The 19,775-nt window shown below is 44.8% G+C and overlaps 1 protein-coding gene across 19 annotated transcripts in view; it reads left to right on the top strand.

The window, feature by feature from the left end:
- Positions 1-19,775, top strand: part of PTPRT (protein tyrosine phosphatase receptor type T) — a 1,148,549-nt gene that overhangs the window by 790,077 nt on the left and 338,697 nt on the right. For all 19 annotated transcript variants that reach the window (XR_012061742.1, XM_072944247.1, XM_072944255.1 and 16 more), the window contains one exon: positions 11,277-11,573. Coding sequence is in view for 18 of the 19 variants with exons in the window: in XM_072944247.1 (XP_072800348.1) it covers positions 11,277-11,573 (297 nt within the window). In the remaining variant the exon portion in view is untranslated. The remainder of the gene's footprint in view (positions 1-11,276; positions 11,574-19,775) is intronic.

The raw sequence follows: 19,775 nt of genomic DNA, 5'->3' as shown, positions 1-19,775 counted from the left end.
TCAAACCACCCTGAAGTTGCCAGTACATAAACACTTATCAACTTGTTTAGACTAACTGATAAATGAAACTATTAGGTATTTCTTTGTCTGGGAACTCTTGTGAAAAAAATCACCAGGACACCAAGGTCACCATGAGAGTTTGGAAACCTCTGCTTAACTGCATGAAGGGAATTGGCTAGGAAACTGAAGAGGTAAAAAGAGAACATGAAAGTGTTACACCAAAATATCGCAGCCATGAGAACAGGTCCCGCCAGGGCTGGGTAGAACGAGGGAACAGACTGGAATCAGCATCGTTTAACATGTTGGAAGAAGGCGGGCTTTTTGGCTGGTGCTGGTGTTTCTGAGGTTCTGCAGTGAGGCAGGCTCTTTAAGGTTGGAGAAACTGCAGACTAGATCCAGCTACAGTAATGGAATGGACTTCCCCAGGGTGAAGAAGTGATGCCGCCAGGAACGGTAAGCAGTCTCTTCGCCCTCCTCCAGCCTCCCTGGCGCCCTCTATCACCCCCTAGTGGCAGAGACTAGCATGGCGCCAAGTGATGGGGCAGTGATGTGATTAATGGAATACCAGCCCGGGTATCACAAAACAGGGTATGGAAGGGGAATGGAGCCATGAGACAGCGGCTTAATAACTAGCCCAGGGCCCTTGGGTTGCAGCTGCCATGCTCACCCTGGGCCTGAGTCTGTGGCCCCCAGCTGGTAGATTGCTTCTTGAACTTGGGCTGTATCTGACTTGGTTCCCCATCTGCACCCCAAACTGTTTAACTGTAGAGCCTACAGGACAGGGCTGTGGGACTCGCCCTGGCTTTTCCCTATGTTACATTCCGACCAAACTCACTCATCCATTCCGTGGGGGAACATGGAGCAGGACCCCTACCCGGACTGTGGGGAAGATGAGCATTTGAGAGAAGGCTTTCTCAGAACCACTGAGGTCCAAGGAATGAAAGGAAGAAAGGAAGGAGGGGCGAGGGCTTTCAATCAGCCTGTCAGTGCCGCAGAGTCATCTCCCTGAATGCCACACCTACGGGCCCCGAGGGCCATTTTTGTCCAGCTTACCCCCCTGTCTCTTCCCTTCAAAACACTTCCTACAACCTGCGGTTTCGTCAGCTTCCATGTTGGACTGTCATTATGGTTGTTAAGCTCTGTCTCTCCCACCAGATTTTAAGCTTAAGGGTAGCAGGGACCTTGTCTGTTTTTGTTAACACTTTTTCCCCAGCACCTACCCTGCCACCCCATAGGTGCTCAGTAAGTATTCAAATGTTCTGGAAAAGAGTATGAACTTTAGTGTAAAGAGAGAGGGGAGATCAAGGAGCTGATAGCAGGACCTGAAATCAAAGAAGTGAAATTTCAGGCCCCAGCTTCCCTGAACACCCTAATCTCCCTTCCCTGCTTGACGTTCCTCTGGAGCACTTGCTGCCATCTGACAGTCTACATAATTTCCTGAGTATCTTATGTATTATTTAATGTCCTGCTCCCCATGGAAACATAAGCGTCTTAAGGGCAGAGAGGATTATTTTTCTGTTTGGTTCAGTCCTACGTCTAGTATAGCTCCTGGCACATGGTAGGAACTCAGAAATATTTACTGAAAGAATGAATTTGTCCAGTGCTTTGCTTTTGGCAAAGAATGCTTACATCACACTGTTACAAGTGCCTTAGTGGCTGTTCTCACTTACTTCTTAGGGAGGGTAGGAGAGCCCATTATAACGTGTAACACTCAGACTGGCCTCACACATCACTGTGCCGGGGTGTGGATGTGCGGTGGACGGTACGGGACTGCTGCTCCCGTGGCATGTCTACTCATACATCAGAATCTTGACAGCTGTTTGCTCCTTTATTTGTGTATCTTGGACTTTAAATGTGCTGCCTCCTTTGCCTGGGGCTTAACTTTCCCACTCCCTACCCTCCATCCCCCGTTCTCCCACGCCTTGTACCGGCCACCTGGTTAATTCCTATCCATCCTATGCCCAAGGCCCCCTCCTTCAGGACAGCCTTCCTAGCCTCTGGACTCCACGTTACACGGTTGGTGGTTTACTCTCAAATAAATAACAAAGAAGTGTTATGGATGAGTTACGGGTTAAACTATAACCCAGAGCTGCAGCCCCCCTGTAAAGACCATACTGGTCTAGGAAGGTCCCCTGGTGTTCCAGTGAAAAAGCCCCTGCTCCAGAGACAACACTGCCTTGCTCAGGTGCTTCTGATAGCCCACCACGATCAACAGCCTTCATTTTGCTAATCAGCATGCTGAATGTCAGAAATTGATTGTTGTGGTTGAAATCAGGGACCTGTTGACTAGCATAAGTATTGTAAATGGACTCTAATTGGTGAAATTGAAAGTATTCGGAATACGTGAGTTGGCCGAAATCTTGTTAAAGCACTTTCCAAATGTTCATAACGCAGGAGGACCCAGTAAGACCTCAAGCTTTTAGCCTCAGCGATGGAGTCCCAGCCTTGATTCCTAAACAGTCCTGTGTCACCCACTGGATGAGAAGGATTCCTGGTTGCCTGATGTGGTGATAATGATACTTGATTTTGCCCCTAGAACAGGTGTAGGCAAAGTACAGCCCATGCATGGACTGGCTGGCTGTTTCTGTACACAAACTGTTATTGAAACACAGCCCTGCCCATTTGTCCACATATCGTCTGTGCCTTTGCACTACAACAGCAGAGATAAGTTGCAACAGAGACTGACCAGCAGAGTTTAAAATATTTACTATCTAGCCCTCTCCCCCTCAAAAAGAAAGTTTGTCAACCCCTACCTGAGAATACTGTCATACCTGGGTTAAATGAACCTCTGTGCAAGGTAGTAACGAGATCCCCTAAAAGGGCAAGCACAGGTTGCTTGGGCTTCTTTGAGCATTATGGAATAGAGTGTACGACCTGTTTTGTGCCTGCTTGCTCATAAACTTTTATGTATTAAATGCTCATCTGTGTAGTAGAATTTGGCCTGAGACTCGCTTTTATTATAACCTAATTAGTACAATTATGGGAGAATCATTAACCTTCACTCACCTCAGATTTCTTTGGTGGCTTCAGGTTTCTATGAAAAAGAATGTAGGGGTTGTGCACGAGTCATGATTAAATTGGCTCGGATGAGTTTCCAGCACAAGGCTGTGTCCTTCTGACATGTGCTGCCTGGAAGCCCAGCACTTCAACTGCAGAAGATTCATCAGGCTTTATTATTCCACCCTTCACAATTGTTTTATCTGCATCCTCCTCCAGAGCGTGAATCTTTCTATTTTTTTTTTTTGGTAATTGAAGTGTAGTCAGTTACAATGTGTCTGTTTCTGGTGTACAGTGGAATATTTCAGTCATACCTATGCATACATATATTACTTTTCATATTCTTTTTCATGATAGGTTACTACAAGATATTGAATATAGTTCCCTGTGCTATAGAGTAGAAACTTTTTATTTTACATATAATGGTTAGTATCTGCTCCCAATTTATCTCTTACCATGCCCTTTTCCCCGAATAACCATAAGTTTGTTTTCTATGACTCTGTTTCTGTTTTGTAAGTAAGTTCATTTGTGTGTATGTGTGTGTGGGTGTGTATTTGTTTTAGATTCCACAAATAAGTGATATCATGTGGTATTTTTCTTTTTCTTTCTGGCTTACTTCACTTAGAATGACGATCTCTAGGTCCATCCATGTTGCTGCAAATGGCATTATTTTATTTTTTATGGCTGAGTAGTATTCCATTGTATAAATATACCCCAGAGCAGAAATCTCTTGAAGGCTAGAAAGTGTCTGTCTCATTCCTTTGCATCCCTAATGCCTGTCCTATCTCAGAGGTCCAAGACATGTTTGTAGAAAGGAATAAATAGATAGAGCGATCTTTGGACATGTGTTCATGGAAGCTTGCTAACTCCAATCTGTAGTTGATTAAAAAGCATGAACCCAGCAGTCAGCTGGACTGAGACCCCGGCCAGGGATCCATGGCAACCTGCAGGGCTCCTATTTTATCTCAGTGGCTCCCCTACCTCACCTGCCTTCTGGAGGTGGGAGCTGTATGTGAGGGAATCCAACTGTGTCAAGTACCATCCAGGAGCTTGGTGGTCACTGTCTCCTTAATTCTCCTCACATCCCTAAAAAGCAGGGCATACCATCCCCGTTTTACACATGAGAAAAATGAGGCATAGACACAGATGGGATAAGTGACTTGCTTTAGGTCCAGATGATGACAGAGCCAACATTCTTTTTATCACATTATGATGCCTCCCTACTCAAGGTAATTTTTTTCTGTAATGGGTGAGCCAAGGAACATGTGAATGAATTACCTTATCCATGACATCACTAGAAAAGGGTGATGACTGAGTCACCTCTCACAAGGGGACTTGTTGTAGCTTCAGGTGATTCTAGTGGTCAGACTCAGGGACCCTGGATGGTGAGAAGCCTCTGGATTCCTGTCCTTGCCTACCTTCTTAAGGATGTCTGTGATAATATTCAACAAATTTCTGTCCATCTGCAATAAATTAGAGGAGGTGGCAATAGTAAGCAAGAGAGTGGGTTTGGACGATGCTGGAAAGAAGATGGATTTTAATTTTGTTCCTTTTACCTTTTTTCCCCTTCATGTATCATTTCTACGCAGAAATTGCAAATTAATGGTCACATCGAAATATCTGTCACTGTATTACTGCTCGTGCAGTATCAAATTATGTTGGCAATAATGTTTCCAGCTGCCTAAGACTCCATTGCAGTTTAATTTGAAAGGATCTCAAATTGCATCTCCAAATGGATAAAAAATTAATTTTACATACAAGCTATCCACCTCCACATTTTCAGCCCCGTGCCCCAAATTATCTCAATTTAGGTTCAACTTTGAACAGTACATGCATTACAACCAACTTCACGTGCAAAGGTGAATACACAGAAAATTAATGAATTGGAAGTCTCCTTCGCTGCTCCTTTTTTTAAAAAAATAAGATATTCTGCCTTGATCATTTAAGGTCATTAGGAGATTCTACAGCGATTGCCTTTGACATCAGAGATTGAGGCTGGGTCCACATAAAACAAAACAGGCTAGAATTCTAATTTAACCACATGATTACCTTAACAGTGGGAGTGTGGAGTGAGCCCTGATTCACCCCTTCACTTACTGCATTTCCCGCAGTATGTTAGGGCCTTGATTCTGGTCCAGTCATCCCCTACTTTCTATATTTACTCATTATTTATTTATTAATCAGATATATGTTCTAATTATTTAAAAAATGAAGAGATTTAGGGGTTCACAGGTTAACAGAGGAGGTGAGCATGAACCAGACATACAGACAGTTAATCTGCAACTCCGTGAGGACTATGGAAGACGTGTTTTAAAAAACAGATGATGGAGGCATTCATTCTGCCTGGGCAAGAAAGACTTCTGGAGAAAGTTACAAAGAAAGGGTAGCATTGGAGCTGGGCCTTGGGTATACTGAATAGGGATTTGCCAGATGGCAACCCAAGCAGAGGGGTGCTTGGAGATGTAAAATGATTCAGGATATGATTCGCTTTAGGAATGTTGGGTTTAAAGAGTGAGCAGTGGAAAATGAGGAAGGGAATTTGGAGGTGGGAGGGTACAAATTGCAGGTTGGACTCAGGTATTAGGTTGAAAATGATGCTTCAGGAGGACATGGCACTTGAGTAAGATCAAACATGGAGAGAGAAGCGATCAGGTGAGGAGGACCTATCTGCCTTCCAGAGGCAGCTACAGAATGAAGATGCTTCTGAAGATGAGTTAGTCAAACACACACACACACACATACACACACACACACACACACACACCCCTGTCTCTTGTCCCTAACACACATAAGAACACAACTGGGGCTGGGGCAAGACACACACACAGGCCTGTGGCCTCTTTTCTTCTCCTTCTACCTGACTCCATCCCTCCCTACAAATGTCTGTTCCTCCAAGCAGCCCTCCTTTGGTCACCCCGTGGACCTTGGGGACATGCATGGAATGTGGTCTGATCTTGGAAGGGCAAAGCAAGGGAGGTGAGTTTGGGGCCACTGGGACAGGGATTTCTGGGGTGTCCGTTGTCTGGAGCCTGGCCCTGCATGGGGAGCACTGGGACCAGGTGAACACACTGGCCTGCGGACCCTTGCTCCGAGAGAAAGGGTCCAGTCTGCAGAGGGCCAGAGTGTGCTCCCCAGAGCACAAGACTCAGGACAGGGCCCCCATTGCCAAGTCTAAGGGCATGGAGACAGTGCACCCAGAGGCCAAGCCATTTTGATTTTCCGCTGGAGGAAGACTTGCCAACTTCCCAGACAAGCCACACTCTTTTCCCACTGTTTGCCATCTCGGTGGCCTGTAAGCTGTTACTCAAAAAGGTCGTGTGGACGGAACCCTTACCTGGAGGCAGAAACCATAGGCTCTAGGCTTGAACATATTTACATGGGGGATGTAAATTCAACAAGCCATTCTCCACTGCACCCACAAGGCTTTCTCAGCAATTTCCAGCTCGTTTGTACCATCCAGAATGTAAACCTGAGATTCTCTCTGCTGTAGGTAACTGCTGCAGCAGAAGCTGGGTTTAGCCTCTGAGGGTGGGGGCCACGCGGGGGTCAGACTGGAAGTGTAAGTGCTTCCATCATGCTTTTGAAAACTAATTCCATCATGTAGGATTTCAAGACATTCTCTCGCTTGAGTGGAAAAATAAAGAAGTTCATCTTAAAGACTTGGTGACGTGCTGGAAGGGACGGAACAGGGGACTGTGGAGTCAGGGGGTCCAAGCTCAGTTCTCAAGAACAGGTCACCATCTGTTCACGTCAGTTTAAGCAACATAAACTGGCCCCTTGACAGACCCAGTGCCATGTGCTGAGATTGCTGGACAGAGCATGGTCCCTTTCAGCCCGAGAGGAGTGGTGGATAAATGAGCCAGCAGTTCTTAGAGAGCATGACAGGTGCTAACTGGGCTGGCGGGACAGCTGTGCCAAGTGCCGTGGGAGTCCAGAGCTGGGGGCTTGGCTGTGTGGCCCTGAGCAAGTCCTGTCCCTTCATTGGCCTCAATTCCCTAGGCTAGACTGTCATTTTTAGCATGCAACTGCCCAGCCCATAGTTGCTGCTTAATAAGTAGCCACTGTCTTTTCCTCTCTTGAATGGGAGTTCTTGACTTTACAGAACACTTGCCCCCTCACATATCTAACCTGCAGGGCTACCAGAGGTGTTCTTGTCTTTTGCACAAGAACTGAGATTTTTTTGAATCTCTAAATTCCACAGCCTGAGAAACCCCCAGATCATCTCTCAAGATGTCAGTAACACACGTGGACATATTTTCCAAGTCCCCTTTGCCTCTGGTCCTTTTGTTCCCGTGTGGCATCTTATTTGGCCCAAGTGAGGCATTTGGCTCTCCGAATGCACAGGAAATTTAATCACAGTCCATTGTTTTGTGGTATTTTTAGGACTTTGTTCAAGACTAGGAGTCACATGAGAACAGTTCCATTGGGTTCCACCAAACATCCCACCATCTTTTTCCCCCTCCTCTCCTACTCTGTCCAGCAGCCAGTGAATTCACTTTTCTCTTCCTCTAAAGTCTGAGCACAGCTGATCCCAAGGAGCTGGGAATGCTGCTTCTACTCCAAACAAGCTTCTTAAGGCACTTCTCCAAGAAGGGCCATTCCCTCTAAGAGGAATGGCCCCTGTTAGGCAGAGGCAGTTTTCTCTCTCTATAGTTCCTGTAAAACTCATTAGCAGCCCTCTGAGGTTAGTACAATAATTTCCACTTTCTAGACGAGGAAATGGAGGCTCAGAGATGAAGTGTCCTTGCCCAAGGTCACACAGCTGGTGAGTGCTGAGTCCGGCTTCAAGTCATGCTCTGCCGGGCCCCACTATTCCCTGTGGCCTGTCTGATGACAGTCAGTCACACCTGCTTCAGAGGGAGCAAGTGACTTCTCCTGTGCCCCAAACTTCCCGCTCTGGGAGGGAGTCTCTTTGCTCTGTGGCAGGTTTGCAACATCCTTTGCCTTCTTTGAAAGGTACCTTTGTCTGCTCCTTCCTTGAAGAGCAGCAGAAAGGTGTTTATGTGCACATCTTCACAGGTCCACCATGGGGGGGAATACTGTAGTGGCTGGAGACCAGGGGTGGGAAGACAGGCCAGTGGTCAGCTTAGCACCTAAAGTGATGAGGTCCTCATGTCACCCTCTCCAGCCGACCCCAGGGTCCTGAGGATCAAGCCATTTCTGCCTTACAGTTTTCAGCTTTCTCACAACATTCTCCCCAGGTCTCCCCCGATTCCTGATGGCTGTGACATGCCTCACGGTTATGTCCTTTCCTTGGTCTTAGTCCCTCATGGTATCACCGTGCAGAGAAAACACAGAGGCACTGGTCCTGCAGACTCCAGATCTTAGCTGTACCAATCATTTAATCTCACAGAACTTTGGTTTCCTCTAGGACGAGGCTAGTGATGCTTTCCTCACTGTTTATGGTGAGATTTTACAAAAAGCGCATGTGTTCCACTGATGCATGTGACCTTCCCCGGGGCTGGGGTTGGGCTGGAGGGATGAGCAGAGGGCACCCTTGCTCCCAAAGAGCTTACATTCTAGTGTGCGTGGCCAAGTTTTTTTTTTTTTTTTAATGTCACACGGAACTTGCCTCTTGCTAGTCTTGCTACTCTATACGAGTTCCTGAACCTCTCTGGCCTCAGTTTATTCATCTGTAGAGTGGGGTTGGCAGTCAGTCCTCCCTTACAGGGTCACAAGATGGTACAGGTGATAGAACCCAATACTGTAGCTGTCGGCCATCAGGTCATTTTGTTTTTATTGTTTCGTTGGTGCTTTAAGGGCTGATTGGAGATTCCCAAATGTATATTTAACATGGACTGTGTAGTACATCTTAAGATGTTTGACAAAATAGGGTCATAGTCTTGGAATTAAATGGATCTCAGATGTTCCCGTTTCTATTCTCACTCTCTAATAAGATGAGGCAAGAAAGCATGAAAGCGATCTTACGGGATGGAGCTCAGCATCAGTTTTGAAGGCACATCAGAAGAGGAGGATGGATGAGGTCCTGGGCCGGGTGGACAGTCTCCCTCCCAGGAGAGTTCTGGCATTTGGACAAGCGGAAAGGCTCCTGCTGGGCAAAGCTGGTGGGGATGCTCGGGACTTCGCAGGCAGGCAGCGTCTTGCGGCCCCTTTGCCTGAGCCCTCGTCCTCATGCCGTCGTCAGCTGTTAAGCCAGCAGCAGCTGCAGAGCCACGCCAGGTCCTCACTCCCCGGCTACGAGGACAGCACTTCTCACTTCACGCCACGTGGGCTCCTCACAGTGGACCCACAGCGGCTCTCCTTCAATGTCATCCATTTGCGTTTGGGACAATGGCTCTCCTTTACACCAGGGACCTGTGAACACGAGTAAATTGGGCTGGACGAGTGACCGTGAACTCGTTAGTTGAGCGGGACGAGCGGGAGCCTGCTCTCCCTGACATCACGTGAGAGGTCTGGGCTGGCTCGCTAGGCTCCCTGGCATTTATTTCTAGGCATCCTTCTCCAAAGAGGACCACTTCCAAGTGAGTTCCTCGGTAAGGCTCTGACATGAGCCGCAGGGCGTTTCCCCCACGAGGACAGATCAGGGGACTCAGCTGATCAAGACTGTCCTCCCTTTTTATTGCTGTATTTGGCACAGAAGCAGCCTTACCCCGGAATGTTCTGAGGGGACCAGAAAAGTGATAGATAGACTCCATCATTTTGCATAAGGATGCTACCCCAGTGCTGCCACTTACAAGGCGTTCAGGGTAGATACAGCACATGAAGGCTTATTATTATTTTTACTACTCTTCCTATTACTGCAAAAGAAAAACTGTGAAATAGTGAGTGCTTAAATGCCGTACAATTCTAACTGCTTTACAGACATCTCATTAAACGCTTCCCAACCCCCACTATGGAGTTAGCTACTACCATTATCTCCATTTTACAAATGAAATATAAAATGGACCCAAAGAGGTAATATAACTCGGTAAAGTCCCATAGGTAGCGTGGGGGGGGGGGTACACTGCTTTAATCTCTAGCCTGTGCTTCACTGCTCCCAGCTAAGAGAATCTTTTGTTTGTTTGTTTGTTTGTTTTGTTTTCATTATGGTTCTCAGTGTGCTTTGTTCTCCTGCTGTCTAGCTAAGCAGGACACAGGACAGAAATGGGCAGCACTGAGGAATGATCAGATTTTTTTCTCCCCAATATTCCTGGCCCCCCGCCATAAGCCCTGTCCAGCCCCTATCAGGAATGGTTCGTGTATCCTCCTCTCCCTCAACGAACAAACAAACTTCAAACACAAGGCATTAGAGGGCCGGGTTTCTTCACAGGGCTTAGGAGCCGGTGCGAGCTCCAGCTGAGAGAATTTTGACAGAAGAACTTGTGGGGAATGCCAGTCATAAAAGAAGTTATGTTTTCTATCGTAAGAAATGCCAAACCTTTATAGAATGAGCTTTACATATGGGGATTAAAAAAATAAAGTTTTGTTTGTTATAATCTGTTTTGTACAAAAGCATCTATTTAATGTGTGTGAAATATAAATAGAATATTCATAATAAAGTAAACATAACCGATGTTATGGGTGAAGGTCTGGGACCAAGATCAGCAGGAAGGGGCGGCGTGGGGACAGCAGGGGGATGAGAAGGCCTGGTCAGATCTGCCTAAGAGTGATGTCTTGGAGGGGCCTGTTGGGAAAAAAGTGGAGAGGAGAGAAGGAAGGATTGAGGGCTGTCTTGGGAGGTGAAGAAAGGGTGAGTTGTGTTGTCACTGAAAGGGAGGAAAATTCCAAGTCACTATCGACGGGTCCCAGTGACCATGTGGACCTGGACACAGATGGAGGCTGTGTGTTGAGGGTGCGGCTTGGTCTGATTAACAGTGCTGTTAACTGCTGAGAGGGGACTGATTTCTCCAGGGGAGAGGATGTGGCCAGATTAATGTAAAGAGGCAGATCCAGAACTCCAGCCACCTCCTAAATTAGTATTTCCCCAAAGTGTTGTGTGGGTTGTTGGTGGTGCCCAAGATGATTTTTGGTGGCACCCTGAAGAACCTTGAAAAATTGATAATTTGGCATTTTTTTAATGGTTAACATTTATTTATAGCAAGTAATGCAGGGTTCCCCTTTATATAGTTATGCTTGGTTTTAGATGCCTGTGTTTAAATAAGAAGGAGTCTGATTTACAGAACAATGTCGAGTTATACTGTGCATGGTGACATCGAGAGGGCAGCGGCTGCATGACTGAGATACAGGTGAAGAGTTCTCGTCCCCTGTTGAGTAGAACACCCCGCCCACCTTCCTGACAGTCTCCTCAGAGCCCCGTGTCTTGCGTGTGTGTCTTGCAGACCCGGTGCACGGCCCGCAGAATGTGGAGATCGTGGACATCCGAGCCCGGCAGCTGACCCTGCAGTGGGAGCCCTTTGGCTACGCAGTGACCCGCTGTCACAGCTACAACCTCACAGTGCAGTACCAGTACGTGTTCAACCAGCAGCAGTACGAGGCCGAGGAGGTCATTCAGACCTCCTCCCACTACACCCTGCGGGGCCTGAGGCCCTTCATGACCATCCGGCTGCGGCTGCTGCTGTCCAACCCCGAGGGCCGGATGGAGAGCGAGGAGCTGGTGGTGCAGACGGAGGAGGATGGTGAGTGAGGTGGGGAAGCTGCTCCCTTGGGAATGGGGAATGTCGGACCTGCTCAGGGGGCCACGCCTGTCGGTTATGAGGTTTTATTTTTCCTGCATCTTCCATATCCTCCTCGGTACACCTGCATCTTTTCTAAGATCTTCCATAAAGCACCACTCAGACTGTGCAGTGCACAACTCCAGGGAGCGCTGTGCCCTTGAACAGTGGCAACTCTGCCACAGACACAGGCTCAAGTTTGACTCTTGTATACCCACATCCCTCTCCTCACTTAATACACATGCTATGCCCAATGTTTAACCACATCAATGCCTCCCAAAAGAGAAGATATGTATCGATCATATTGTTTAAGTGTGTTGAGTTTGGGAGTTAGACAGCTCTGGATTCTGTAAGAATTAGAATCAGAAAACACACACAAAGAGCTTAGCACATGCACTGAATTCACCCAGACCTGAATATTCACCGTAATATCCTACCGGCATCTCAAAAAAATACCCTAAAATGAACTCATCTCCTCTTCTATTCTGCTGTCTCTCCCTGTGTTCCTCATCTCAGTGAACTGCACCTGCTAAGTCAAGATAAAGATCTGAAGTCAGACTGGGTGCCTTCATTTCTCCTACCCCTATCCCCCCCCTCCACTCCCACAAGATTCTGATGAGTTTGCTTCCAAAGTGCCTCTTAAATCAAGACTCCGGGAATGGAGAACCATGTGCACTTCCTAGAACATTTCACGTTTTCCACCCTTATGTCCTTGCCCAGGCCCTTCTGTTTCTCCTTGGACGACCTCTCCCTCTACATCTGTGGGACAGACTCTTAGTAACCTTTCAAGTCTTTGCTCAAATGCTGCTTCCTCCAGGAAGCTTTCCCTGAGTGTCCTAAGCCAATTTGGGTGTTCCTTCTCAGGTTCCCTCAGCAGTTGTCCTATTTATGGGAGGACAAAACTTGCTGGATCTGGGACTTATCTAAGAAACACTTCTCTATGGCCGTGTTTCGGTTTTTCCTCCATGCAGACTGCTTCTGGCTTTGTGGTGTCTTTAGTTAGTTCCCTGGAATCAGACTCTGAGGTGTGGGTTGATGCACAAATGATTGATGAAGAAGTTTTCCCTGGGGGACTGGGAAGGGAGTAGGGAATCAGGACTGGGAAGAGGAGGAAGCCCAGGGACAACTTGAGGCCAAATCCTGCAAAGGAGGGCTGTGATCCGGGCCTGCAGGAGGACTCCGTAGGGCAGCTTATGTATCAGTCTCGTTCCGAATCTGGGAAGGGAGCACCCAGCCAATGGTTAGGCCTGAAATGGGAAGGGAGGGTTGGGAAGTACATCCTCAGGAGCTTTTTGCTCTCTGCACATGCAGACAAAAAGTCGAAGGGCACAAAATGGTATAAAAGTGATCAGAAGGGGCCTGGGTAGAGCTCTGTCCTTGTCAGCACGTGAGGCAAATCCTCACACTTGACTCAGAGCCAAGCCCCTTCTGTGGCAGTCCTGCCTAGTGCTCTTGTTTCACATAAGCAAGTCCTTGGATGGGGTCCAGACCAACATCCTCAGCTGCAAAGTCCTGTAAGGAGATAGAAGATGGAGTTCCAGCCTCTTCTCACCTTGTCCCCTAATTCTCATTCCCGCCCTGTCCCACCTTAGAACTGGAAGTTTGACAGAGTCTGGCTTCATGCAAGGCCCTTCCCGATCCCCTTTAAATTCAGCCTCGCGGCCACTCTCTTTGCTGCCCCTGCAGGCCGTGCTTCTAGGGAGCAGCAGCCGCAGTGGGGACTCAGCCTCTGGCATCCTGTCCCGCATCTTCCTGTCTGGCTGTGGAGCTCAGTCTTCTGTGGGTACAGCTCTCCCCCAGATCACCTTCTCCAGAAGAGCTGAGGGCTCTGCTTGTTATAAACCCGTTCCTATCTGGCCTCCAATGCAGATCAAGCAGCTCACGTTGGCGTCCTTCTGCAGCCCAGGAGATGCAGCCCTGGATTTGACTTCTGATGAAGGTGCCAGAGCTCTCCCTAGGTCTGGCTCCTTTGTTTCAGAAATGTGCGGCCCCATCCTCCAGCAGGTTAAAATAATGCACTGTCTGAGAAGGCAGCCTCTGGGGCCAGATACGCCTGGGGCAAGTTGCTTAACCTCTCAGTGCCTCCGTTCCTCCTCTGTAAAGTGGAGATGATAATAGTACCTACGTTACAGGTTGTTACGCTCATTTAAAAAATGTGGCAGATAGAAACATCGGAATAACACCCCTCAGGTGGTACATTTCATTAAATGTAGCTACTACATGTGCACTGAATCCAGAAAAAAAAATTCTTAACAAAGGGTCCTCTAGCACAATTAACCCAGAAGCCACCCACCCATCTCTTGAGGGCTATAGACATCCGCTCCAACTGGTGGTGGAAAATATGACATAGACTTTCAGGGAGTGGTGGCATGGTCATTGCCTCCTCTGAGAAGTAGGGTTGGGGCAGAAAGAGTGGTTTAGTGACGAATGTTCATGGGGAACCTGGTTCTTAGACAAGGAGGAGCCGTTGTTGAGAACCAGCGTGAAAATTCAGGACGCAGAAGATGAGCAAGAGGGTTTGGCCCGGGGACAGCTCAGGGCATTTTTTTGTCAAGATTTTCTGCCCTCCTTGGGCTTCTTTTTGTGAATTACTTACATCTGCAACAGCAAATCCCAAGTCCCATTTTTAAGGCATGTCTCAACGTCTCGCTTTCTCCTTCTCGTCACCAGGAAAAAAAAAAATCACAATGCCTCTATCAAAACAAATTGAGAGCAGAAATGCTTTGAAATCAAATTTTACTGAAACACCATTAATAAAACATCAATTTCTGCTCTACTGAGATGTGCGGACATTATCATATTGAAAACAACAACCTGCAAGACACCAGGCCTCGGTCTTGTAGCTGTCCTGAGGCCCCGCCTCTGGAACCACCGGGCTGCAGGAAGGTCTCGGAGGAGCACAGCCCCCTCTGCATGGCAGGGTTAGGTTCCATTTCTCCTGCAGAGGGGAGGGCACCATCTCTGTTTGCTGGGAACTCATTTACCTCAAGGTCAAGCTGGGGATGGAGCTCAGCTCTGGTCCATTAACTGAAACCCCCTTCGGGAAACCAAGGAGCAACCTTGCAGATTGAGCTGACTGGACTCATGCTGCTTTCGTCTGTGCTACAAAATTGTCTTCTGGGGACTGTGCAGAATTTGTATTTTCATGGCCCCCATGCCTTTGAGGGCCTATGAAGTAATCCAACACTGGTGAGAGAAGCTCATGGCCACTGAGGCCCTGTTGCTTCATCTGGGAGGCAGTTGTGAATAAGAGACTAAATGGGGTCTTGATTTTTTTTTTCCCCTTTTCTTCACAAATGTCTCATTCGACAACACGACTCACTCACTGGGTGGTTACTTCTCTGCCTTCAACCAGACCACATCCTGGATTGTGAAATGGAATCCATGAGGTCTTGAGAGACGAAGACAAAGCTGATGAAAGTCTCGTTTTGGCTACCACTGAGTACCCTCTGTGCCAGGCACTGATAGGCAGGCGTGTTATATACAAGGACTCGTACCCAAGACTTGACTTTGCACTGTTTCAAAACCATAGAGAAATTGAAAGAATTGTACAAAGACGACCTATAAACCCTTCACCTAGATTCAGCATTTATGAACACCTTGCTATCTAGTTTATATATATATATATATATATATATATATATATACACACACACACACATACATATATATATGCATACATACATACACACTACATGTGTATGACGTATTTGATATGGAAAAATCATGTATAAACATAATATTTTTAACCATTTGAAAGTGAGAGGCAGAAATGATGACACCTGACCCCTAAATTCTTTAGCGCACATGACATGACCTCAGAATAAGGACATTCTTCTCCATAACCACAACACCATAGGACAGCTAAGGTATTTAGCATTAATTTTAAAATTATCAAAGAGACAGTCCACATGCACATCTCCAGTAATGTTAAACCTGACTTTGTGTGGCCAACCAGAATACCAGGTATGTTTGGCAAAAATGGTATGTGGGTTGGTGATGTGTATTTCTCACTGTATCATGTCAAGAGGTGCATAATGTCAGGGAGCCCCTCTACTGGTGATGCTGCATTTGGCCCCTTAGATAAAATGGGGACCACCCAGTCCCTCCACTGTAAATGCAGCCCCTTTTCTCTTTGTAAGTTACCTAACCTGTGCAGTGATACTTTGAGGTCCTTGAGTATCCTGTTCCCCAAGAACTTTTGACCTAATGGTTTTCATGCTTCTTGATAATCCTCACCTGAGTCAGTTATTACACTGATATTTACAAAAGGGTGCTTTTTACATCCAGCATTCCCCCTACACATATTAATTCACATTCATTTTTATGAAAGAGCTTTTCTCTCCTCATCCTTCCTCCTCATTTTTAGTATCCCTGTTGACTCATAGGTCATTTTTTGACTCAATGTATTAAAATCTATTACGGTGATTATTCTTGTTAAGGCTCAAATTGTCTCATATATGGCTAGTGGGAGTCCCTTCAAGCTGGCTCTTCCTTGCTTGTGGCACAACAAAATATTCTAGGCTGTCCTGGTACTGTCTCTGCCCCAGACCCGAAGTCAACCACTTTTGTAAGGATTTCTGGTTGTCTTCTGTGGAGAGTGGCTCTTTGGCACTAAGAGATACATCTTAGGTGTGTTCAGTGGGGTATGAGTGCCTCTAGGCTCTTCCAGAAAGTAGAGCTGTGGAATATGCTTTATCTCTTTTAAGTCACGAGCTCACACTAATTCAAAACAACACCTCAGGATTCTTCTGCACTTTGCCTCAGTCTCCTTCCTCTCACAGTAAGAAATCCTGTTCCCAGCATCCACATATTTTTCCATTTGCTCCACACTGTAAAACACATGGAGTAGTTTCAGAATTACAAAACCAATCCCCCTAACAAACAAGAAAGCTACTAAATCAGGTTAAAGATTTTCTTTTTAAGTTTTTCTCTCCTCGGTAGTCAAAATACCACGTCCAAAGATTCATTTTTTTTTTCTCTGCATGGTTATATTATCAATTTGATACCCAATTAGGTTCATTTATTTCAATTTTAAGGTTTGCCTTCCCCCATCCTTTTTTATTTAATATCATTGTTTTTAACATCGAAACAGTTGCATAGTTCAGAAGTCAAAACTAAATAAAAATGTACACTCAAAGAAGTATTGCCACCATTCTCTTTCACGCTGTTCCTGTCACACCTGAAAGGCAACCATATACTTTTATTTTAGATATATTTTTCCTATAGCTCATTTGTAAAAATGTAAAAATGGTTTTTCTTTTTCTTATTTTTATATCAAAGATAACATAATAGGTATACTCTGCATCTTGTGTTTTTGTTTACTTAATGTATCCTGGAAAAGCAGTCAAGAAGCAATGGTTCATGGGTATTTAGTTGCTTCCATGTCTTGGCCATTGTAAATAGTGCTGCTATGAACATTGAAGTGCATGTGTCTTTTCGAGTTAGAGTTTTCTCTGGATATATGCCCAGGAATGGGATTGCTGGATCTTATGGGGTTTTTTTAATTCTATTTTTTCTATTTTTATTTTTTTAAGGAATCTGCATACTGTCCTCCATAGTGGCTGTACCAATTTACATTCCTACCAACACTGTAGGAAGGTTCCCTTTTCTCTGCACTGTCTCCAGCATTTATTATTTGTAGACTTTTTGATGATGGACATTCTGGTCAGTGTGAGGTGATACCTCATTGTGGTTTTGATTTATATTTCTCCAGTAATTAGCAATTGAACACCTTTGCGTGTGCCTGTTTGACACCTGTATGTCTTTGGAGAAACATCTATTTAGATCTTCTCCCCATTTTTTGATTGGGTTGTTTGTTTTTTTTGATACTGGGCTGTATCAGCTGTTTGTGTATTTTGGAAATTAATCCCTTGTTAGTCACGTCATTTGCAAATATTTTTCTCCTGTTCTGTGGGTTATGTTTTTGTTTTGTTTACGGTTTCCTGTGCTGCGAAAAAGCTTTTAAGTTTAATTAGGTCCCATTTGCTTATTTGTGCTTTTGTTTCCATTACTCTAGGAGATGGATCAAAAACACTATTGCTTCGATTTGTGTCAAAGAGTGATCTGCCTATGTTTTTCTCTAGGAGTTTTATAGTATCTAGTCTTACATTTAGGTCTTTAATCCATTTTGAGTTTATTTCTGTATGTGGTATTAGGGAATGTTCTAATTTCACTCTTTTACATGTAGCTGTCCAGTTTTCCCAGCACCTCTTATTGAACAGACTGTCTTTTCTCCATTGTATACTCTTACTTCCTTTGTTGTAGATTAATTGACTATAAGTGCATGAGTTTATTTCTGGACTTTCTATACTGTTGCATTGATCTATGTGTCTGTTGTTTTTTTTTTTTAACAGTACCATGCTATTTTGATTACTGAAGCTTTGAAGTATAGTCTGAAGCCAGGGATTGTGATTCCTCCACTTCCATTCTTCTTTCTCAAGATTGTTTTGGGTTTGGGGGGTCTTTTGTGTTTTCATACTAATTTAAGAATTTTTTTCCATTTCTGTGAAAAATGCCAATTGTAATTTGATAGGGATTGCATTGAATCTGTTTATTGCCTTGGGTGGTACGGCCATTTTAACAATACTGTTTCTTTCAATCCAAGAACAAGGCATATCTTTCCATCTGCCTGTTGTCTTCAATTTCTTTCATCAGAGTCTTACAGTTTTCAGATTATAGGTCTTTTGCATCCTTGGGTAGGTTAGTCCTAGGTATTTTTTTCTTTTTGATGTGATGGTAAATGGGATTGTTTTCTTAATGTCTCTTTCTGATATTTCATTGTTAGTATGTAGAAATGCAACAGATTTCTGTGTATTAATTTTGTATCCTACGACTTTATTGGATTCATTGATGAGCTCTAGTAGTTTTCTGGTGGCATTTTTGAGATTTTCTATGTACAGTATCATGTCATCTGCAAACAGTGGCAGTTTTACTTCTTTCTTTCCAGTTTGGATTCCTTTTATTTCCGTTCTTTTCTGATTGCTGTAGCTAGGACTCCCAAAGCTGTGTTGAATGAAAGTGGTGAGAGTGGACATCCTTGTCTTGTTGCTGATCTTTGAGGAAATGCTCTCAGCGTTTCACCATTGAGTATGATGTATGTTAACTGTTGGTTTGTCATATATGATCTTTATTATGTTGAGGTATGTTCCCTCTGTGCCCACTTTTTGGAGAGTTTTTATCATTAATGGATGTTGAATCTTATCAAAAGCTTTTTCTGCACCTGTATGGTTTTTATTCTTCAGTTTGTTAATGTGGTGTACCACATTGACTGATTTGTGGATACTGAAAAACCTTTGCATCCCTGGGATAAATCCCATGTGATTATGGTATATCATTCTTCAATACATTGTTGGATTTGGTTTGCTGGTATTTTGTTAAGGATTTTTGTATCTGTGTTCCTCGTGATATTGACCTGTAATTTTCTTTTTTGTGATACCTTTATCTCATTTTGGTATCAGAGTGATGGCGGCCTCAGAATGAGTTTGGATGTATTTTCATGGGAAACTTCTAAAAGTGGGATTGCTGGTGTCTGCAGGTAAATGCATGTGCAGTTTTATTAAAAGATGACAGATACTCCTGCATAAAATTTGTATCACTTTACATTTGTAGATTCATTTAATCTTAAAACCAAATGTGGAAAAACAAACAGCATTATCTTCCTTATTTTACAATGAGGAATTTGGACTCCCATATAACTTATAATTGTATAAAAATTTAATTGAATTATAATTCATAATACAGTATACAGTGTATTAATATAATTGATACATCATATGCTTAATCACAGAAAATACAGATATTATTTCATTCAATATAATACATGCACTTTCACCATAGAGAGGACGGACATAGTTCAGGAATGAGTGCCTCTATTTTATGTGCATTTCTGACAAGATTAATTATCTGGTTTCTCAGGTTGCATGAGGCTGGAAGGAGGCTGCATGTTGGTAGGGATAGGTGCTTGTATGGTAACAAGATGTAGCACATAAAATCTGGAAAAGAAGAAAGTGAGAAGGAAAATAGAAAGGGCAGCGACAGCAAGGCAGTAAGTAATGCAATCCAGAGTCATTCAGGGGAAGGATGAAAAGCCACACGCGTCCTGGTAAGTCCTGAGCCATCGTTTAATTGGAGCTTGGTAAATTTCTGATGTTTACAGAGATGACC

This window comes from Vicugna pacos, chromosome 19, assembly GCF_048564905.1.
Source record: "Vicugna pacos chromosome 19, VicPac4, whole genome shotgun sequence".
NCBI classification, from domain to species: Eukaryota; Metazoa; Chordata; class Mammalia; order Artiodactyla; family Camelidae; genus Vicugna; species Vicugna pacos.
Note: the sequence above shows the minus strand (reverse complement) of the source record. Positions and strands in the feature narration are given on the sequence as shown.